This window comes from Rhinoraja longicauda, chromosome 5 (genome assembly GCF_053455715.1).
Source record: "Rhinoraja longicauda isolate Sanriku21f chromosome 5, sRhiLon1.1, whole genome shotgun sequence".
In the NCBI taxonomy this organism is placed as follows: Eukaryota; Metazoa; Chordata; class Chondrichthyes; order Rajiformes; family Arhynchobatidae; genus Rhinoraja; species Rhinoraja longicauda.
The window spans coordinates 9,432,584-9,456,253 of record NC_135957.1 but is presented as its reverse complement, the minus strand read 5'-3'; the positions used below and the strand labels follow the sequence as shown (position 1 = coordinate 9,456,253).

General features: G+C 45.5%; 1 protein-coding gene across 6 annotated transcripts in view; it reads right to left on the bottom strand.

Annotated features, from left to right (window-relative positions):
• The window catches only part of disp1 (dispatched homolog 1 (Drosophila)), a 217,613-nt gene that overhangs the window by 58,174 nt on the left and 135,769 nt on the right, over positions 1-23,670 (bottom strand). For 4 of the 6 annotated variants that reach the window (XM_078398887.1, XM_078398886.1, XM_078398888.1 and 1 more), the window contains one exon: positions 4,825-5,395. In XM_078398887.1, coding sequence (XP_078255013.1) covers positions 4,825-5,357 — 533 coding nt within the window. In that variant the 5' untranslated portion in view covers positions 5,358-5,395. Of the gene's footprint in view, positions 1-4,824; positions 5,396-18,113; positions 18,200-23,670 lie in introns of those variants that run through there. The other 2 variants (XM_078398890.1, XM_078398892.1) reach the window with 2 other exon arrangements.

Below are 23,670 nucleotides of genomic sequence, written 5' to 3'. Positions count from 1 at the left end.
CATAGAGTCACACAGCAGCGAAACAGGCCCTTGGGCCCAACTTGCCCACACCGACCAAGATGCCCTACCTGTCCACATTTGGTCCGTATCCTTTCAAAACCTCTCCTGTCCATGCACCTGTCCAAATGTCACTTAAGATTGTTATAGTAGTTGCCTCAACTACCTCCTCTGGCAGCTTGTTCCATATACCCACCACCATCTGTGTCATAAAGTTGCCCCTCAGGTTCCTGAGGCTCTTGTGCGTCACCAAAGATGCAGAGCCCCAGGTAGGGGCAGAATTATGCGGACCCCAGGTCTGTCCTAAAGCACATCTTATGCAAACAAATGCTTCTGAAGTGTGGCCATGTCCATAAAGTAGGAAACGATGCCCTCATCAGCCATGATTGAATGGTGGAGTAGACTTGATGGGCTGAATGGCCTAATTCTACTCCTATCACTTATGATCTTATGGTACAGACCAGCCAATTTGCAGACGGCCAACTTAAACATACTGCAGCAAACGAGATATTAATCCCCACAGCAGAGTTGGCTGAAAGTAGACGGCACAGGTATAAGGGGATCCGAGAAGAATGTTGCCAACCAGAGGCTGTTGGGATCTGGAGTGAACAGCCCGAGGGGGTGGTGGTGGTGTTCGCAACAGTGAAGCAGCATCTTAACGAGTACTTGAATCGCCATGGCATGAAGGAGAATGCAGAACAGTACAAGAACAGGCCCTGTGGCCCCAGTCACAAACCCAATTTAAACAAATCCCATCATGATCCAAATCCCTCTATCTCCAGCCTGTTCATGTCTGTCTCTTGAGCATTGCTATCAAACCTGCTTCCACCATCTTCCCATGCAACGCGTTCCAGGCACCACCACCACCTTCTGAGCATAAAATCATTTGCCTTACGAATCTCCTTTCAAAATTTCCCTCGCACATTAAAGCCATGCCCTCTGGTATTTGACCTTTCCACTGGAGAAAGAGATTATGACTGTCTATCCTATCTACGCTTCTTATAATTTTATGTGTTTCTATCAGGTCTTCCCCCAGAGTGGACCTCTGATACTCCAGAGAAAACAATCCAAGTTTGTCCAACCTCCCTCTGCAGCTAATACCCTCTAATCCAGGCAGAATTCTGGTAAGCCTTTTCTGCACCCTCGACATCCTTCCTGTAATGTTGCAAATGGAACTGCACACAATATTTCATATATGGCCCACCCAAAGTCTAACAACGCTGCAACATGATTTACCAACTATTGTGCACTGTTTTACTGCTCCACTGCAAAATCTCCTCAAAGTATGTTAACTTTGAAGAAGTTCTCTGCCTCTCTCTGATAGGAATTTGTGATCCCTCTCACTGCCCCCTCCCTTCCTGCTGCTCTCCCACTCCTGACCATGTTCTCATCCAGACTCACTCCCCACCTCTCCAATCAGTCTGAAGAAGGATCCCGACCCGAAACATCACCTGGTCTAACCATTATAACAACTTGACCAATAAAGGCCAACAGGCCCTGCACTTTCTTTACCAACCTGCCTACTTGCGTTGCTCCTTTCAGGTAGCTATGGACGTGGAGCCCAAGATCCAACTGTACATGAATGTTCCCAAGAGTCCTGTCATTTACTGTGTATGTTCCTCTTGCATCTGACCCACCAATGGATTTGCCCAGGTTAAACCACTTGCCACTTCTCTGATCATATTTCCAATTGATGTATCTCCTGCGGTATCCTTTGACAACCTTCTTCGCAGTCCACAGCTCTGCTAATTTCTGTAGGTGGCACAGAACCACATGCTGGTTAATGAGATTGCCATAGATAGGTATTCTGTGGTTGTCATGGATACGGTGGGCTGCAGGGCCAGGTCCGGTGCTGTCTAACTTAATGACCCTACTGTGCTGCTTTGGGGAAAATAACCTTTTGCAATGAAGATAGTGGAAGGATAAATATTGGACAGGAAACCAGGACAGCTTCTTCCCCAGGCACTTATTCCCTTCTCATGTATCTTATGAACTATGAATGGCTCGATGGTAATCACGTTTTGTCTTTCTGCTGACTGGTTAGCACGCAACAAAAGCTTTTCACTGTACCTCGGTACACGTGACAATAAACTAAACTAAACTTATACAGCCAGTGGAGATGTAAGAAGTGGCTTGGGTTAAAGACAACACATAGAAAAGGAAGTGTTTGTCCTGATCTTTTCAGAGAGTGCTGAAACCCGCGCAATGTATCTAACAGTGAACATGTTCCTGGGGGACAACAATACTTTTTTAACTGAAGATCCTCGAGCATTTGGCCACACTAATCTCTCCTGCACCCAAATATAATTCCCCAATCTGCGTTCCTTTCTAGAAAAAATATTGTGGGACACTTCTGACATTTATGAATAGAACAAGTTATCAGCAGAAGACATTTGAGATGGAATTGCTTTTCCAAAGACTATCAGCTCCCAAGTTCACTGGCTGCTGGTGACACACTCCGCGCTCCATCACAGCCGGCTTTGTGCTCCAGGAAGGTTGCAACACTTTCTGATCCCCCCCAGCAGGTCCACGTAAAATACCACACACTGCCGTGAACAACTCTGCTCTCTCGCGTGGAGGTTGAACGGGCGCTGTGAGAAACTTCGCAGGCACACAGTGAGCAATTACACCAGGACTATGGGGCCGACACAAGGAACTGGAGGATGTGTCATCATCCGGTCAGTGCAAGGAAAATGTTGGAGCTGAAGAATAACTTAAATTTAAAATAGTTTTTGATCACACCCATTCCCATTGGGTTACAATTTACATGTCAACTAGCTTCCAGCAGACAGTCAGAATAACTATGATGGTTTTAGCAAGGCATTAAGTCCCCAGCTTCGGTTGTGACAGGATAGGCAGCAATTGAATACTTCCCTGGACATTGGAGGGGCAAACTCACATGGGGTGGAAAAGTGATCTCCAGACATCTGGCACAGTGGCATTGAGAGTGGAAAGGGAGCAGGCCTTTTGTCCGCTCAACTTTACACTATTCATGATGGACATTGAAATAGTTTAGAGATACAAAGTGGAAACAGGCTCTTCGGCCCTCTGAGTCTGCACTGACCAACGATCACCCATACACCAGGACTATCATCAATCTGAAGAAGGGTCTCGACCCGAAACGTCACCCATTCCTTCTCTCCTAGATGCTGCCTGACCGGCTGAAATACTCCAGCATTTTGTGATACTTTCGATTTGTACCAGCATCTGCAGTTATTTTCCTACCCATACACTACTTCTGTGTTATCCTACCTTCTCACCCACTCCCTACACACTAGTGACAATTTACAGAAGTCAATTAACCTACAAACCTGCACGTCTTTGGAATGTGGGAGGAAACCGGAGCACCCGGAGAAAACGCACGTGATGACAGGCAGAATGTGCAAACTCCACACAGAGAGTACCCAAGGTCAGGATTAAACCTAGGTCTCTGGTGCTGTGAGGCAGCAACTCTACCACTGCGCTGTCCTTACACTGAATGTTAATGCTATTAAAATGGAAACACAAGGAATTGTAGACACTGGAATCTTGGAGCAAAATACAAAGTGCTGGATGAACTCAGGCAGCATCCATGGAGGGAATGGACAGGCGATGTTGAGGGTTGGAACCCTTCTTCAGACCAATGACCCGTACCACTTTGTTTTCTGCTCTGTTAAAATGCAATTGTGCCAATATATGAAACTAGTTCTACTTGGTCAACAATTTCCAGTACAAGGTTTTTAGCTCAGTTTCGAACGAGTGCCACCACCAGCAATACAGTTGGTCACTGATTCTTCACCCTAATGTTATACACTGCAAATATGCTCCGTAAAGTCATAAAAAAACATTCAACTTATCAAGCCCATGTTAGACAATAGACAAAGGAGGAGGCCATTCGGCCCCTCGGGCAAGCACCACCATTCAATGTGATCATGGCTGATCATTCTCAATCAGTACCCCGTTCGTGTAGAGCGTGATGTTGGCTCTTCAGAAAGCGGTCAACATTATTTTCTCTCAAGTACCCATTTGATTTTCTTTCGAAAGTTAGTACTGACTCCATTATCTTATTTCCACACCATAACCACTGCCTGTACAAAAATAAATTACTTACAAAGCCTTTGTATCTTTTGCTCAGCACAATATGATCCTTTGTCCTCTAACTATCTGCTAAAGCAACCACATTTGCTTTAAACAAGGTTGCAAGAAGCAAGGTTTCTTGATTTATCCTATCTAACCCTGCCATGGCCTGATACACTTTTATCAAACTTCCTTTCCACTTCTTTGCTCCGAACAGAACGAGCCTCACCCCTGGAAGTATGCGAGCAAATTTCTTCTGGACATCCTCCAGGATTTTCAGCAAAACACTGGAGGAACTCAGCGGGTCAGGCGGCATCTGTGGACAGATCACATTTTGGGTCAGGACCTGAATATTGATTGTCCATCCCCTCCACGGATGCTGCCTGACCCGCAGAGTTCCTCCAGCGTGTTGTCTTTTGCTCAAGATCCTAACATCGTGTTTCGTGTCTCCAGGGCTTCCTTCCTGGACCGTGGTGATCAGAAGTTTATTGATGAATGCGGACTAAGTTTGAGAAGACAACATCACAAACTGCAAATATTGAGGATATTATATAAAGGAGACAAAAATTAAAGTATGTCAGATCACAACAGGTAAAATGCACCAGATACATCCAGATACATAATTTCCTCACCATGATATCAAACCTGAGGTTCACAGGTCACTTCCATTCAGTGAACTGTTTTCTTCCCCCTTCTTGGCCACTGGGTTTGGAATTGAACCGTAAACCATTCCCGGTCGCATGCATGAGCGCTTGCCCTGATGTACCGTACCTGATGGTGGGGATGTGTTGCTGCTGCATCGGCTGGTGCTGGAAGTGGTTGGGCCAGCGATGATGAAGACAAAGCGGAGAGTGATCGATGAGAGGTGAGGTGGGCTGGTGGCAGCAGCCCGCCGCATGGCTATGGGCATTGCTTTGGCACACAGATGTCGGGTAGTCGGAGCGAGGCTGCAGGCAGGAGGGAGTCAATGGAGAGGTGACGGTGGTATTCCCCAAGGAATGGCAGTCTGCTTGGTTACCATGACAACACAGCGGGTGATGGTATGGACAATGGTGGCAGCATTGCGGCACAGGTCTTTGGTTATTTATCGTGCTGTCTGGAAAGAGGGCGGTCGGCGTGGCCATGCCAAACGGCAGCAGGCCGCTGCCCTGACTCACTTTTGTCCTTGAGGTCTCCTTGGTTGGCAGGTGTTGGGAGAGCTGGTCTCCATCACAGGTTGCAGGGATGCTGTTACCGTTAGCATTTGATGGGACACTGCCATTGCTCTGAACCATGAAGTCACCATTCCCGTTGCTCATAGCCATGCTCGTGTTCCACAGGCACCTCCGCAAGCGTCACGCTTCTAGAAACAGAGCACAAAGACATTTTACAATCCGTCCCATTAAAGGACATCAACACCTTCCTCAGATGTCTCTAACCTCTTGGTGACCCCAGGAACCCATCATTTTGGCCGAGCCCATCCATAAATGGACTGCTGCAGATGTCGGCAAAGGAATTACTTGCTGCCGAAATAGCAGAATGGCTATTTAAGGTGACATCTCAAAATACCCAGCGTAAGAAAACCGAAATACCTGCCTTCCCGATCCACAGAATAGAACTAAGCAAATTCGTTCACCTTATATTGCTCATCTCAAAACACGAGCAGCAAGGAAGACGGCCATTCATCCACGGGGCCCATTTGAACTTTGTACGGCAACAATTCAACTTGGTCCCAGAACCTCACCATGTCCCTGTAGCCCTGCAAATCTTTGCCTTTCAGATACTACCCAGCTCCTGTAATAACCTGGTGAATCTCTTCTGCACCCTTTCCAATTTAGTGACATCCATCCTGTAGCTGGGTAACCAGAATGACCAGAGCATCAACCTAAAACTCTATAGGGACCCCATTACTGGCCACATCTTCCATCTCCTCCCCTTTCTGCGTTCCGCAGAGACCGTTCCCTCCGTAACTCCCTGGTCCACTCGTCCCTTCCTACCCAAACTACCCCCTCCCCGGGCACTTTCCCCTGCAACCGCAGGAGATGCAACACCTGTCCCTTTACCTCTCCCCTCAACTCCATCCAAGGACCCAAACAGTCTTTCGAGGTGAGACAGAGGTTCACCTGCACCTCCTCCAACCTCATCTATTGTATCCGCTGCTCTAGATGTCAATTTCTCTACATCGGCGAGACCAAACGCAGGCTCGGCGGTTGTTTCGCTCAACACCTTCGCTCAGTCCGCCTTAACCAACCTGATCTCCCGGTGGCTGAGCACTTCAACTCCCCCTCCTACTCCCAGTCTGACCTTTCTGTCATGGGCCTCCTCCAGTGTCATAGTGAGGCCCACCGGAAATTGGAGGAACAGCACCTCATATTTCGCTTGGGTAGTTTGCAGCCCAACGGTATGAACATTGACTTCTCCAACTTTAGATAGTTCCTCTGTCTCTCTCTCTCCCCCCCTCCCAGTTCTCCCACTGTCTTCCTGTCTCCACCTATATCCTTTCTTTGTCCCGCCCTCCTGACATCAGTCTGGCAGCATCTAGGAGAGAGGGAATGGGTGACGTTACAGCAAAACGTCACCCATTCCCTCTCTCCTAAATGCTGCCTGACCTGCTGAGTTACTCCAGCATTTTGTGATACCTTCGATTTGAACCAGCATCTGCAGTTATTTTCCTAACCTAAAACTTTAAATATTTTTCCTCTTGTCACAAATATTGCCCCGTTTCCATTCTGTGCAGCTCCCTGATCTTGAGTTGTTATGTATCACCAGATTCTTCTGTTTTATTTCAGATTTTCAACAGCTGTGATTTGCTGTATTTGTGTAATATCCTACATGGAGTCAGTACAAATTAGGGTTTAAGTGATCAACAAAAAGTCCCACACAATGCATAGAAGGTCACAATCAATACTGGTTTTATTGAAATGGCTCTGACGTGTAAAGGTCTCAGCTTTTACTGTATGTACCCTACTATACTCCATACACAATCACAACTGTGCGGCCAAATCCAGCTGTAATTCCATCTACAAGTTTGCAGTTGACACCACTGTGGTGGGCCAAATCATGAACTACGACGAGACGGAATAAAGGAAGGAGATGGTAACATGGCGTCAGGACAAAGACCTCTCCCTCAATGTCAACTTGATGAAGCAGCGTGTTATCGACTTCAGGAAGCGCGGTGGAGCACATGCCGCGATCAGCATCAATGGTGCCAAAGTTGAAATGGTCGAGAGCTTCAATATTGGCGTTAATCTTACCAGCGATCTGTCACCTTGAAACCACATTGAAGTTGCAACAACTCCTTTACTTCCTCAGGAGACTGATAAAATTTGGCATGTCTCCAATGACTCTATCTACACTTCATGCTGTCTTGGAAAAACAACCAATTCATAACAAAAGATTCGTCCCACCTCGGTCATTCCTTCTTCTTCCTGCTCCCGTCCGCAAGAAGTTACAGAAGCTTGAAAGCGCGCACACCACCAGACTCAGGAACAACTTCCTCCCATCAGTTATCAGATTTCTGAACGGTCCTTCCATAAGCTAGTGTGCTGTCCGATTCACCTCTACCCATTGCGGACATTGGGCTTTGTCTCTGGATGCATTGTGGTACAATGCTAAGAACGATATTCTGCAATCTATATCTTCCCCTTTGCTCTACTATTTGAGGTTGACTTGATTGTGTAATAGTATTATCTGATCTGATTTGATTGCGTATAAAACAAAGCTTTTCACTGTACCTCAGGACACACAATAATAAACCTAATGCTAAACATGTAATTAATTAATCATTATTGCTTTCATTTTTTGTCTGTATTGTTTCAAACCTCGTTAAAGAGAAAGTAGAAAAACACGATATGAGAGAAGATCCATGATCACCACTAGTTGCCAACTGAGCCACTGCAAGGCATTGAAGGAGTCAACAATCAGGAATGGTTGAGTTAACAGATAATGAGCATTTGAAGGCACTGGGCCTGTACTTGCTGGAGTTTAGAAGGATGATGGGGACCTCATTGAAACTCACCGTATAGTGAAAGGCCTGGATAGAGTGAATCAGGAGAGAATGTTTCCACTAGTGGGAGAGTCTAGGATCAGAGGGCACAGCCTCAGAAAAAAAGGATGTGCCTTTAGAAAGGAGATGAGAAGGAATTTCTTTAGTCAGTGGGTGGTGAATCTGTGGAATTCATTGCCACGGATGGCTGTGTTGGCCAAGTCAATGGATATTTTTAAGGCGGAGATTGACAGATTCTTGATTAGTAAGGGTGTCAGGGGTTATGGGGTGAAGGCAGGAGAATGCGGTTGTGAGGGAAAGATAGAACAGCCATGTTTGAATGGCGGAGTAGACTTGATGGGCCAAATGGCCCAATACTGATCCTAGAACTTAATGAATCTATGAATCAGCGTGTGGGGATTGATCAAGGCTTTTGCCAGCTGCCAATCGGTGCAGTGTGGAGTATACAAGCATGGTAGGTGGTGCAAGGCCGCCTGGATGCTAAGGTGAGCTGTAGAGTCTCGCAGGCAGGGCCAGGGGGGGTCAGTGCAAGAGCTTTGTTATTTTGAGCAGTGGATGAGGAGGGGCAAGTGTTAATCAGTGCACAAGGTGCCAGCACGGGTTTCCTAGATACCTCTGTTGATTGGGCAGACCAGAGAACGTTGGCTCAACATCTGAAAGAAATCAAGATTACATCGTATTTTCACCTCTTTGAAAACTGCAGTACGGCTTATTAAGCTATTCATTTCAGATTCTATAGAGTCGGCAACAAAGACAAAGCCGAGGCAAGGCAATGCGCACATCTACTGCGTACTTCCAGCATTTGCACTTTTATCATCAAGCTCCTAGCTGCCAGTGTTTCTGATTTTTAATCAGATCTGACGTTTTACATCCAAGCACACTTCAGTTTCAAAGGTGACTTGCTCTGATAATTATCTCTCGGTTCATCAGGTGAAGGGGATTTGGAGGATGGAGAAAAGCTGAAACAGCATCACAGACAGAACAAGACACAAAGTGCTAGAGTAACTCAGCCAGTCAGGCAGCATCTCTGAGAACATGGATAGGTGACATTTCGGGTCGGGGCATTTCTTCAGAGCTGCATCCGCAGTTCCTTGTGTCTGCATTTCACAGACAGAACACCAAGCCTCTATCTGCACTACACCTCTCACTGCATCCCAACCCCTGTTACTGTTGCAGCGACTGACATAATCAAGGACCACTCACATCCCCATCATTCCCCATTCTCCCGTTGGGCAGAAGATACAACTGCTTGAAAGCACGTACCACCAGATTCAGGAACAAGTCTCCCCTGCTGTTATCAAACTCTTTAACGGACCTCTCATATGGTACAAAAATAGACACAAAGTGCTGTAGACACAAGAAATTGAAGATGGAGCTCTATAGAAGGGTACCGACCCAAAACATCACCTATCCATGTTCTCAGAGATGCTGCCTGACCCGCTGAGTTACTCCAGAACTTTGGGTCTTGTTCTGTCTGTGAATCCTGCTTCAACTGTTCTCCACCCTCCAAATCCCATTCACCTGATCAACTGGGAGATAATTATCACAGCAAGTCACCTTAGCAGGTCAGACAGGATCTCTGGGGAACATGTGTAGGTGACGTTTTGGGTCAGGACCCTTCTTCACATGTGTTCGGGTTGGGGCCTGTCACCTGTCCATGTTCTCCACTTTGTATCTATTTGTAAACCAGCATCTGCTGTTCCTTGTGTCTCTCATACGCTAAGGATGTATTACCGATCCTCCAGTCTACTTTGTTGTGGCCCTTGCACTCTTCCTTTCCATGAATGGATATTTTACCTGGATAGCAGGCAAAACAAAATTTCTCACTGTATTGCCATGCACGTGACAATAATAGACCAACAGTGAGGTGACCATTAGTGTTTGTGCAAAGCTGGATATACTCAGCAGGTCAGGCAGCATCTCTGGGGATGTGCTGAGCAATGCCAGCATTTTTTTATTCAATTTCAAATTTCCAGTACCTGCAGTGATTTGCTTTTGTTTTTATATGAATCAAGTTGCCGCTGCTGTATAGTCAATTGCGAAAACTGCTCAAAAGTGCAGTATGACATTACCGTCTTATTCAGACTTGAAAGAGGGGTTCCAACCCAAAACATCGCCTGTCCACATTCTTCACAGATGCTGCCTGACCCACCTAGTTACTCCAGGGGTGGCACAGAGGTAGAGTTGTTGCCTCACAGTGCCGGAAACTCGGGTCTGATCCTGACGGGTGCTGTCTACACGGAGTTTGTACGTTCTCCCTGTGACCGCGCAGGTTTTCTCCGGGTGCTCCGGTTTCCCCCCACACTCCAAAGATGCGCAGGTTTGTAGGTTAATTGGCTTCTGTAAATTGCGCCAGTACATAGGATGCAAAACTGCGATGACATAGAACTAGTGTACGCACGATGTTTGGTTGGCGTGGACTCGGTGGGTCCTAGGGCTGCTGTATCTCTAAACTAAACACTTTGTGTGACAGTAAGTTTCAAGCCTTCAGTGCCACAAACTCAACAGCTGCCCAGGAAGTAAGCCCAGCAAAGATAACGGATAAATGGAGCAAACTGATCCAAATACAAGCAACAATTGATGACATCTCAGTGGGAATTGGAAGGGCGGCACGGTAGCGCAGCGTTAGAGTTGCTGCTTTACAGCGAATGCAGCGCCGGAGACTCAGGTTCGATCCTGACTACGGGTGCTGCACTGTAAGGAGTTTGTACGTTCTCCCCGTGACCTGCGTGGGTTTACTCCGAGAACTTCGGTTTCCTCCCACACTCCAAAGACGTACAGGTATGTAGGTTAATTGGCTGGGTAAATGTAAAAAAAAAAAAAAATTGTCCCTAGTGGGTGTAAGATAGTGTTAATGTACGGGGATCACTGGGCGGCACGGACTTGGAGGGCCGAAAAGGCCTGTTTCCGGCTGTATGTATATGATATGATATGAAATGGGGCAGCCACAGGACATCTGGGACATTGTTGGCCGGTGTGGGCAAGTTGGGCTGAATGGCCTGTTTCCACACTGTATCACTCTATGACTCTTGTCTGCTGGCAATAACATCCTAGAATCATGAACAGCGGAGAGGCACAAAGTATAGCTTGATGCCATCAAGGACCAAACCATCTGAATCACAGAGAGATTGCTGCAGGTTTTAAAATGCACCATTTCAAAAGACATACACGTCAGTAAAAAAAATGTGCATCATCATCAAGCTGGAAAGAGTGCAGAGAAGATTTACGAGGATGTTGCCAGGACTCGAGAGCCTGAGCTAGGATTTTACTCCTTGGAGCGCAGGAGGATGAGGGGGTGATCTTATAGAGATGTACAACATCATGAGAGGAATAGTTCGGGTAAACGCACATTGTCTCTTGCCCAGAGTTGGGGAATCAGGACCAAGAGGACATAGATTTAAGGTGAGAGGGGAAAGGTTTAAGGTGAGGGGGGGGTAAAATGTAATAGGAACTTGAGGGGTAACTTTTTTTTTTACACACAAATGGTGGTGGGTATATGGAACAAACTGCCGGAGGAGATAGCTAAGCAGGTAATTCCCGGGATGGCGGGACTGACATATGATGAAAGAATGGGTTGATTGGGCTTATATTCACTGAAGTTTAGAAGGATGAGAGGGGATCTTATAGAAACATATAAAATTCTTAAAGGATTGGACAGGCTAGATGCAGGAAACATGTTCCCAATGCCTGGGGAGTCCAGAATCAGGGATCACAGTTTAAGAATAAAGGGTAGGCCATTTAGGACTGAGATGAGGAAAAACCTCTTCACCCAGAGAGTTGTAAATCTGTGGAATTCTCTGCCACAGAGGGCAGTGGAGGCCAATTCAATGGATATTTTCAAGAGAGTTAGATTTAGCTCTTAGGGCGAAAGGAATCAAGGGATATGGGGAAAAAGCAGGAACAGGGTACTGATTTTAGATGATCAGCCAAGATCATATTGAATGGCGTTGCTGGCTCGAAGGGCCGAATGCCCTACTCCTGCACCTATTTTTCTATGTTTCTATGTAATATTACAAGGTTTAAGAAACATTTAGACAGATACATGGATAGGACAGGTTCAGAAGGGTATGGGCCAAACACAGGCAGGCGGGACTAGTCTAGATGGGACATGTTGGTCGGCAAATTAGGTTGAAGGGCATGTTTTCACACTGTGTGATTCTACCAGCCACTTCCTCGCAGTCTGTTTATTGTTTTAAAAGATTTTAATTTTGCTGACACAGTACATCTCCATTATGGTAAACACATATGCATACAGTGTCTTGAGTCTCATAAAATGATGCGACATACACAATTCAGAGATGGCGAACAACTCAACTTATCAGCGACCAAAGTTGTCTGAAGCTGCAACAAGTCTGAATCTCTTTGTTCCTGTCCCAATGCAAATGACAATTAAACACTCTTGGCTCTTGTCTATTCCAGAGCTAGAACGAAAAATAATTTTATCTGATAGCATGCCAGAGCTAGGTTTTCCCAAAAAAGAGGAAATTAAATCTTTACATTCAGCACGGTATTTAAAATATGATTTCAATGACATACTCAGACATTATTAAGGTTAAGTATATATGTTAGCTATTTGTGCAGGAAGAAACTGCAGATGCTGGTTTAAACCGAAGATAAACACAAAAAGCTAGAGTAACTCAGTGGGTCAGACAGCATCTCTGGAGAATAGGAATAAGTGACGTTTCAAACATCATCTATTCTTTTTCTCCGGAGTGGCTGTCTGACCCACTGAGTTACTCCAGCTTTTTTTGACCATCTTATGTCAGCTATTTGATTGGAAATATTTGCGTCCTTTGACTAGTTAGCAGCTCAGATTATTGTCTAACCTTCTGCATGCCATTTCATTTACTGCAATATGTCTCTTTCTTAGGGGTGCCAACTATCTCATTTCCAAATAAGGGACAAGGTGATGTCACCGCCCTGCACCCCACGTGACCTCACCCAGCCAGCGGCCATGTGCTCCCACCCCACCAATGGTGGCCGCCCGGGCCGGGAGGCAGGTTGCTATGCAACCTCCGATAGGCGGCGACCGGGCCTCCGGACCTTCACTGTCTGGACCTACGCAGTCCGGACGTTAGACACAGATTCTTAACGCAGTTTTATTCCTACTACATCCTGACCTACAGCGTCCGGGCCTAATACGGGACAAAGGTGGTCCCACGCGGGACAAACCAATTTAGCCCAAAATACGGGATGTCCCGGCAAATACGGGATAGTTGGCAACCCTACTCTTTCTCCACGTTAGAGAAACAAGGCCAAATGGAGGTTGGATGCAGATTATCCTAATCTGACTGAATCATAGAACAGGCTCGAGAGCCTGCTCTTGTTCCCAAACTTCCTGTGCAATTAGACCAACTCCTAGAAGATGCTTTTCCCAGGTATGTTTTCAAATTTTATATCAGATTTCAGCTACTCTGGTCTTCCCGCTCGCCCTTGGTGCAGTCCACGGCTACCACCAACTACAATCACTCAACCTCACCTTTCCCAACGGGATGCAGGCTCGGGAACCTCATTAACATCTGCTCCAGGGACAGACTTTCAACAAGGGTCACATGCTGAGAGGATACCTGATATTTCCCAGAAGTTTTGGAGGTTGAGGGGAGACATGATAGAAATAGATAAAACTCTGAGAGGCATAGTAGACAGGGTAGACAGGCCGACCTTTTTACCCCTGGATGGAAAAATCAAATGCCAGAGAGCATAGATTTAAGGTGAGAGGGGCAAAGTTTAAAGGAGATGTGCAGGGCAAGTTTTTTCCCCCCCACAAAGAGTGCAGCCAAAGGTGATAGTGGAAACAGATATGATCGTGGTGCTTTAGAAACTTTTTGATAGGTACATGAATATGCGAGGAATGGAGGGATATGGATCATGTCTCAGTCAGAGGAGATTAGTTTAACTGGGCATCATGTTCGGCAGGGATATTGTGGGCCTGAGGGATTGTTCCTGTGCTGTACTGTTCCATGTTCTAAGTGACATCCTCAAAGGCCACCCTTGGGAACACTCAACATGGTGTGTGGGGTGCTGGGATGTTGCCTTTCTCCAGCCATTTCCTCCAGCAGTGTGTTTTTTTAACCCGGGTGTTTCCGGGGTTAAACTCATTCAAATTGCTTTTTTCTTTCACCTGTGTTTGAGTGGAAGTGGGAGAATTACCAATTGGTGCTCCTGGGCTTGAGAGAAAGAGGGGGGGGGGGGGAAGCAGCACCAGTTATTAACAAAAAGTGGTGAACAACGCCCGGCCCATCAAGGGTACTGACCTCCCCATCATCGAAGGAATCTCCAGGAGGTGCTTCAAGAACCCACACCACCCCGGCCACGTTCTCATTTCACTCCTGCTATCGGGAAAGTGGTACAAGAGCCTGAAAACAGTGACTTCCAGCCAACAGCGCTGAACACAACAACCATCAGGATCTTGAACACCACAAACTCCAACTAAACTCCGGAATACGAACTGCCTGGGCTGCACGAGGGACTTCGGGCTTTGTTTTGTTTTACACTATATTAGGGTTTTTTATGTAATTAATTTTCTTATTTGTTTCTTTATTATATGTCTATCAAATAGCCAAGGGCAGAAAATGCTTGTTGGAGTTGTATACGCACCACCGAGCAGCAGTAGGGAGGTTGGGAATAGCATCAAGCAGGAAATTAGGGATGCGTGTAGCAAAGGTACAGCGGTTATCATGGGTGACTTTAATCTACATATAGATTGGGCCAACCAAATTAGTAGCAGCGCCGAAGAGGAGGATTTCCTGGAATGTATACGGGATGGTTTTTTAAACCAATACATCGGGGAACCGACTAGAGGGCAGGCCATCCTCGACTGGGTATTGTGTAATGAGGAAGGATTAGTTAGCGATCTTGTTGTGCAAAGCCCCTTGGGCAACAGTGACCATCATATGGTGGAATTCTGCATTAGGATGAAAATTGACACAGTTAATTCAGAGACTAGGGTCCTGGATTTAAAGAAAGGAGACTTTGACTGGCGAAAAAATAAGACTGGGAAGGTGGCTCAACCATGGCTAATGAGTGAAATCAAGGATAGTGTTAAATTCAAGGAAAAGCCATATAAATTGGCAAGAGGAAGCAGCAAACCAGAGGACAGGGAGAAATTTAGAACTCAACAGAGGAGGACAAAGGGGTTAATTAAGAGGTTGGGTGAGTGGGCAGAAGCATGGCAGATGCAGTATAATGTGGATAAATGTGAGGTTATCCACTTTGGTGTCAAGAACAAGAAGGCAGATTATTATCTGAATGGTGTCAGATTAGGAAAAGGGGAAGTACAAAGAGATCTGGGTGTGCTTATACATCAGTCACTGAAAGTAAGCATGCAGGTACAGCAGGCAGTGAAGAAAGCTAATGGCATGTTGGCCTACATTGTGAAAGGATTTGAGTTTAGGAGCAAAGAGGTCCTACTGCAGTTGTACAGGGCCTGGAGTATTCCACAGATTCACAACTCTCTGGGTGAATTGGTCTCCTAATTTGAAGGACATTATTGCTCTTGAGGGAGTGCAGCCTGGGTTCACCAGGTTCATTCCAGGCGGGACTGACATATGATGAAAGAATGGGTCGACTGGGCTTGTATTCACTGGAATTTAGAAGGATGAGAAGGGATCTTAGAGAAACATGTAAGATTCTTAAAGGATTGGACGGGCGAGATGCAGGAAAAATATTTCCGATGTTGGGAGGTCCAGAACCAGGGGTCACAATTTAAAGAATAAGGGGTAGGCCATTTAGGACTGAGATGAGGAAAAACCTTTTCACCCAGAGAGTTGTGAATCTGTGGAATTCTCTGCCACAGAAGGCAGTGGAGGCCAATTCACTGGATGTTTTCAAGAGAGAGTTGGATTTAGCTCTTAGGGCTAAAGGAATCAAGGGATATGGGGAAAAAGCAGGAACGGGGTACTGATTTTGGATGATCAGCCATGATAATATTGAATGGCAGTGCTGGCTTGAAAGGCCGAATGGCCTACTCCTGCACCTATTTTTCTATATTCTATGTTTCTATATTATCTATTGCGTGCTGTGTTTACACACTTGCTGTACTGCTGCATTCATTCTTCGGGATCGAACCTGGGTCTCTGAACTCTTCCGATACATATGACAACAAAATAAACCTTGACTATCCTGCATATCCACTTCTTTAACAAAACCTGCTGGTATTCAAGATTACACCACAGGAGCAGAGGTCCTTGTCTGGTCATTTGACCCCATGGGCAATCTTGAATTCCTAATCCTTTATACCTCATCAATAGTCAAAGCCGTTACTATCAGTAGCAAAGTTTCATACAACAATAAACACACTTCAATGCCATTGCTCAAAATCCTTACACCGTGACTATTTAAAGAACATACACCAGCATTTCTTTTGAATTTCAATCACAATGAATCAAAATTAGGAAAAGCCCAATGAGGAAATATCTCAGCTAGTTTTTCAAGAATGTGGAAGGAAGCACGCTGCAAGATATGAACGGCACAGTACAGGCAAAGTAGCGATGTGATTTGATGCAATCAAATCTGGGCTTCTCTGCAAATGAAAATGCTGGGGTGCGTGGGGGGGTGATGTCAGCAGGAGGGTGATGTGGAAAGTAGTCATGTGGGGGTCGGGGGTTGGAGAGGACAGGCGGCCAGAGCAGCCTATTATCTGTGGGAAGCACAGTGGGGCAAGAGGGGACAGAGGTGTGGTGTGAGAGGGTGAGATTGGTGGGAGAGCCAGGGGTGGGATGAGGCAAGGCAAAGGCTGGGGTGGTAGAGGGTGGGGAAAAAGGGATTGGCAGCACTTTTCACACCCACATGCCTCAGGAATTTCCACTGTTCCTGCGAGAATTCCATCAGTTGATTGTGGCCACCTGGTCACTTCACTCAGAGACGTCTGTCCAAGGTCCAAGTCATTTTTTAAATCCTCATCTGTCTTTGTCTCAATTTTATTCTGGTGTCCAACGTCAACATGTTTTCATTTCAATTACATGTGTAACGCTGTGACACTTGTAGTCGGGGCTGGGGCAAAATGTATGCCATGCTGCTACCTGAATAGACTCTCAGAACAGCATACTAGGACAGGAGTGTGACACAGACAGACAGACACACAGAGTGTACAAAGAAAGAGATGGGGAGGGGGGAGGAGGAGGAGGAGGAGGAACGTAGTGTGAGCAGCAGACGAGAGAAAGCATAAGTGGAAGAAGAAGCCTTTGGAGAGAACACGACATCCGGACAGGGAGGCGTGCAGATGAAAGAACTGATGAAGCAAAAGACAGATGCAATGCAATGCAAGCAAAGAACAAGGTGGCAGAAGTGGGGCAGGCGCGCTCAGGTCAAACATACAAGCTTTCAGTAAAACACCTTAACTCTTTCATGCAGGCTAGAATCCCCGCTGCCTGTCTCCGTGATAATCTGCTGCAGCCACAGAATTTATTGGACTTGCTGTAAACCAGATAAATTATTCTGAGACAAATTGAGAAGCAAGGTTTCTTAGGTTATCGACAAAGGTAAAGAAATAAACCATGACGCAAGAACATACAGTAATTAAAGAAAAATGTGGCTCTTGGTGATGTCCAGCTTGGCTTTTGTCGAGTAAATGAGCCATTGAGATTTTCACTGGATGAGGCTTTCTAAACAGCAACTACTCACAGAAGGTTCTGTCAGATTGCCTTTAAAAAGGAGGCATTAACTCAGCAATACACATGCCATGAAGCGAGATGAATTCGCAGCTCATCGCATTTACAGTATCCTTCAGTTCGCTCTGCACAACCAGAGATCGAGTGCGTCCGAGACTGCAAACTATTACAGCAGGAAGACAGACAACTCCGGCTGCACTTCAGCGAGTTATCCAAGGGCTGTGGGAACGACTGCAGAGTATCACTAACAAATGGCTCTTCACAAACGACACTCTTTTACAGCTTTTTACTGCCAAGCCTACAGGGCAAGAAATACGATCCACGGCACTGAAGTTATTCCCCACACGGTTTGCTGCCACTTGCAGTAGCTCGTGTGCACAGTGCATTGTTTATCAGAAGCAAACACTAACTGCAGTTAGCTCTAACTTTCTCACCGTGCACCACATATGGCGAGATCCACAACTTACCTCCCTCTTCTTCTCAAAGCAAGTTCAGCCAAGTAGCCGTCTCACTCCCCTCTGAGGCGAGGGTCGACAGTATTGTGCTGTACACAGCACTGTATCGCTGTGCTGTAACTGCACACGAGCAACGTGCAGGCAAAGAATCACAGGGGCTGACCTGGCCACGCAAGGGAGCTGAAGTCTGAATGACAGGCTTGTGCTGATCGCTTTGGGGTTGGACAGGTTGCGCACGGGGCTGTGGCTTCTACAGCAAGGCAACTCCTCCTGCAAAATGACAGCTGATTCCATCTGCAACTTGGTCGCAAATGTTGGGCTTGATCTGAACTGCTGCCCCGCATGAAGTGCCGTGTGCCTGGTGCAGGGCCAGCAGCCCGAGGAGGCAAGGGAAGAAGGGCAAGGCTAAAGGATAGCAGGAAAGAGGGAAGCAGTTCACGAGGGGGAGAGAGAGAAAAAAGACATGACAGAGGTGCAAGAGCACAAAGTGATAAAAGAAATGTCGACACAAAATGCTGGAGTAACTGAGCGGGTCAGGCAGCATCTCGGGACAGAAGGAATGGGGGACGTTTCGGGTCGAGACCTTTTTTTCAGACTGATAAAGAAAGTGGATTGCAATAGAAATCAGAACAGTACAGCACAGGATCAGGCCCTTCAGCCCACAATGTCTATGACGTACATGATGCCAAGTTAAACTAATCTCCTCTGCCTGCATGTGATCCATATCTCTTCATTCCCTGCATATCCATGTGCCTATCCAAAATATTTTAAAATGCCACTAGCATATCACCACCACCCTGGCAGTGCATTCCAGGCACCCACCACTCTCTACGTACAAAAGCTTGGCCTTTAATCATTGCACCTCTCACCTTAAAGCTATGCCCTCCGCTCAAGAGAGTCGAGTCAAGAATGTTTTATTGTCACACGTACCAAAATGGAACAATAAAATTCTTACTTGCAGCAGCACAACAGATTTGTAAAAGCAGTAGTCAATACTCAATATAACGACAAAATAAGTTTTGAATACACACAAAATAAGTTCAATAACTAAAAAACACAATATGGTGCAAAAACAAAACAAAATGGGGTCCCTAGTGTAACCAAGATAGCTTGTAGTTGGAGTTTAGTTCGTAGTGTTGAAGAGCCTCATGACCACACCACAACAAGTTACAACCTTCCCTAATGCAGTCAAAGCAATTTGCATGCTACAACTGACATCAGCGAAAGAGATTACCTGACAATATATCTCACTTCTGTCTCGGAGACAGACCTACAACACTGACAATGCTGCAAAATATGTTGGACAGTTTGGTGCCAAAGATGGGAAAGTTGCCACAGAAATACAAGCTCTTTCCTTTACTATTATGGGTAAAGGAGGAGACTTTTATCCAAAAGTTGCCAGGATTTAACAAAATCAAGTTTGAGAAGGGAAAGGCCAATTTCCAAACAATTACCAGATCCCAAAGAATGCATAACTAATTTGTAATGCCTTTGAACATCTTTTCTCATTTAAACCACAGTTAATCCAGTTTTGGGCCTCATCAATTGTTTTAAACTTGCCAAAAATGGAAATGTTTCAACATCCAATGCAGAGTCTCTTTCCCCAGTTGTAAATACTCAGAGCATTAAAGCAAAGAGCTGACTCACAAGAGGAGCTGAAAGCCCAGTAACAGGTCGACAGGTGACAGTGAATTTGAGGGGGAGCTTACTTTCAGTAGAACACCAAGTGTGAAGCGGGTTCAAGCCAAACACGTCAGTGTGGAGAATTATTTCTGACAATGTTAGAACAGCCTTCAAAAACCCATCTGCAAATTTACTCCCTTTTGTAGTCTGAGCTCCAATCTCTCATCTTGACTTTTTAGTAAGCTGGCTATTCCAAGTTGAGGTAGCCAACATTTTACAAATCACCGTGGTATTTTCTGGTTGAGATACAAGAAAAACAAACGGAATGAACAATGACGTTGCCCTGAAAGGAACATCCTAGTATTCACCGTTTAGGTATAACATGCAGTATGTGCACTGGATAGGGATGTAGGTCCGATTCCTGTGAGACTTCCTCAACAGGACAGAATCCTTTGCAGAATAGTTTACGCCTACTTCAACTGGTTTAAACTAGCACATTGAGCAGAAGACAAACATGTGTGCAGGGTAACACAAAATATATGAGCATTTTCCCTCAAATTGTTTTAATTCTAACCCCCATCAGGCAAAAGGTATAGAGGTGTGAAAACACACAACTCCAGATTTAGGGACAGTTTCGTCCCAGCTGTAGACAGGCAACTGAATCATCCTACCACAACCAGAGAGCAGGGCTGAAATACCATCTACCTCATTGGTGACCCTCGGACTACCTTTGATTGGACTTCACTGGCTTTACCTTGCACTTAAATGTTATTCCCTCAGCACTGTAACTTAACACTGTAACTGGCTCGATTGCAATCATGTATTGTCTTTCCACTGACGAGTTAGCATGTAACAAAAGCTTTTCATTGTACCTCGGTACACGTGACAATAAACTAAACTGAACCAGTACAATCATAATGCCATTTATTTGATGAATGCTTGCATTCACACACTGTACTGGTGGACTGTCAATTGCCGTATGTACCACAACGAAACAATGAAATTCTCCCTTGCTACTGCTTTGGAGGCCCATTGGCACAAGAAATGAATAATAATTAACAAAAAATTAATAATCAGTAATAATCAGACCAGAATAGTAAAAAACTGAAATTCATAGTGCAACCAAAGCAAAGTCCATAGTAGATCATAGTTGCTGAGTGAGGTAGGGCTGTATGTCATGTTCAAGAGTCTCATGGTTGCTGGGAAGAAGCGATTCTTGAACCTGGTGGTCACCTGATAATAATAACCTGGTTATTGTTACCTGGTCATGTTGTGACACAAAAGGACACTTCGTGCTGTCTGTGATTCAGCATCCAAGGAGAGAAATGGACATTTGACGTTTTAGAAACATAGAAAATAGGTGCAGGAGTAGACCATTCAGCCCTTCGAGCCAGCACCGCCATTCAATATGATCATGGCTGATCATCCAAAATCAGTACCCTAAATCCCTTAATTCCCTTAGCACTAATTAGCTAAATCTAACTCTCTCTTGAAAACATCCAGTGAATTGGCCTCCACTACTTTCTGTGGCAGAGAATTCCACAGATTTTCAACTCCGAGTGAAAAGGTTTTTCCTCATCTCAGTCATAAATGGCCTACCCCTTATTCTTAAACTGTGACCCCTGGTTCTGGACTCCCCCAACATCGGGAATATTTTTCTTGCATCTACCCAGTCCAATCCTCTAAGAATTTTATATGTTTCTCTAAGATCCCCTCTCATCCTTCTAAACTCCAGCGAATGCAAGCCCAGTCGACCCATTCTTTCGTCATGCGTCAGTCCCGCCACCTGGTGAACCTACGCTGCTCTCCCTCAATCGCAAGAACGTCCTTCCTCAAATTAGAAGACCAAAATTGCACACAATACTCCCGGTGCGGTCTCACCAGGGCCCTGTACAACTGCAGTAGGACCTCCTTGCTCCTCAACTCAAATCCTCTCGCAATGAAGGCCAATATACCATTGGCTTTCTCCACTGCCTGCTGTACCTGCATGCTTACTTTCAGTTACTGGCGTACAAGCACACCCAGGTCTTATTGCACCTCCCCATCTCCTAATCTGACACCATTCAGATAATAATCTGCCTTCCTGTTCTTGTCACCAAAATGGGTAACCGCACATTTATCCACACTATACTGCATCTGCCATGCATCTGCCCACTCACCCAACCTATCCAAGTCACCCTGCAGCCTCATAGCATCCTCATCACAGCTCACACTGCCAACCAGCTTTGTGTCTTCCGCAAACTTAGAGATGTTACATTTAATTCCCTCGTCTAAGTAGTTTATATATATTGTAAACAACTGGGGTCCAAGCACCGAGCCTTGCTGCACCCCACTAGTCACTGCCTGCCATTCTGAAATGGACCCGCTAATTCCTACTCATTGCTTCCTGTCTGTCAACCAGTTCTCTATTCATGTCAATACCTACCCCCAATACCATGTGCTCTAATTTTGCACACTAATCTCTTGTGTGGGACCTTGTCAAAGGCTTTTTGAAAGTCCAGAGACACCACATCCACTGGCTCTACCCTATCCATTCTACTTGTTACATCCTCAAAAAATTCCAAACGATTAGTTAAGCATGATTTCCCCTTCATAGGGTTTTGAGTCGGGACTCTTCATCTAGACTGAATAATAGATGTGTAAATAGATTGGGAGACAGGGGGTGGGGAAGGAGGATCTATCAAGTGATAGGTGGAAGATAGACACAAAAAGCTGCAGTAACTCGGCGGGTCAGCTGGCATCTCTGGAGAAAAGGAATAGGTGATGTTTTAGGCTGAGACCCTTTCTTCAGACTGAGAGTCAGGGGAAAGGGAAACAAGAGATACCGACAATGATGTAGTGAGATATAGAACAAATGAAAGACATGCAAAAATGTTGCTGAGTTTGCATTAAAAATATCCAGAACGTCAACTATTCCTTTTCCCCAGAGATGCTGCCTGACCCGCTGAGTTACTCCAGCCTTTTATATGACGGTGGGGAGTGGAACTTAACGGGGAGAGTTGGGATCATGGGGGGGTGCAGGATGAGGGGATCGAGTGGGAGGGGTGCGTGGCGGAGGGGGGAAAGAAACAGAGTGACAGAATAGGTTTGAGCCCTGAACATCTAGATTGTTATAATATTTGAAGTATTTGTCCAGAACACATTTTCCTCTCACTTCAGTTGAAGGGGGGGGGGGTAGATCTGGCAAATTCCACCCCTTAAGTGGGGGAATTTAAGCTCAAGCAATTAAGTCTGCAATGATGATTATTTAATTACTGGATTGTGGTAAAAATCCACCCAAAAAAATGTAAGGAAGTTAAGCCAAAATTGTAAGGAAGTTAAGTCAAGTAAATACTCTTATTTAATTGTCATTTGTAGCGAGAAACAAATAATGAAATTCTTACTTGCAGCAAAGCAGTAAATCAAGTCTGTAAACATGCTACTCATAGATAACATAACAAAGAATAAAAAGTTCAATAAATTAAAAATACAATATTACTGTTTTTCATACAGCTGATGTCTCACAGCTCCAGAGACCCAGGTTCAATCCTGACCTCGTGTGCTGTGCTGTGCTGTCTGTGTGGAGTTTGCACGTTCTCCCTGTGACCACGTGGGTGCTCCAGTTTCCTCCAACACTCCAAAGATATGTGGGTTTGTAGGTTAACTGGCCCTGTAAATTGCCCCGAGTGTGTAGGGACTGGAAGAGAAAGTGGGATAACATAGGGCTAGTGTGAACAGGTGATCGATGGGCGGTGTGGACTTGGAGGGCTGAAGCACCTGTTTCCATGCTGTGTCTCTCAACTCAACCGATTACGATAAAGAGTGGAGACACAAGAAACTGCAGATGCTGGAATCATGAGCAAAACACAGTATTCTGGAGGGTCAGGCAGCATGGATTTATAAGACAGATAAGATTTTGGTCAGGACCCTTCTGACCTATAGAATATGTTGTTTACTCTGAACACCT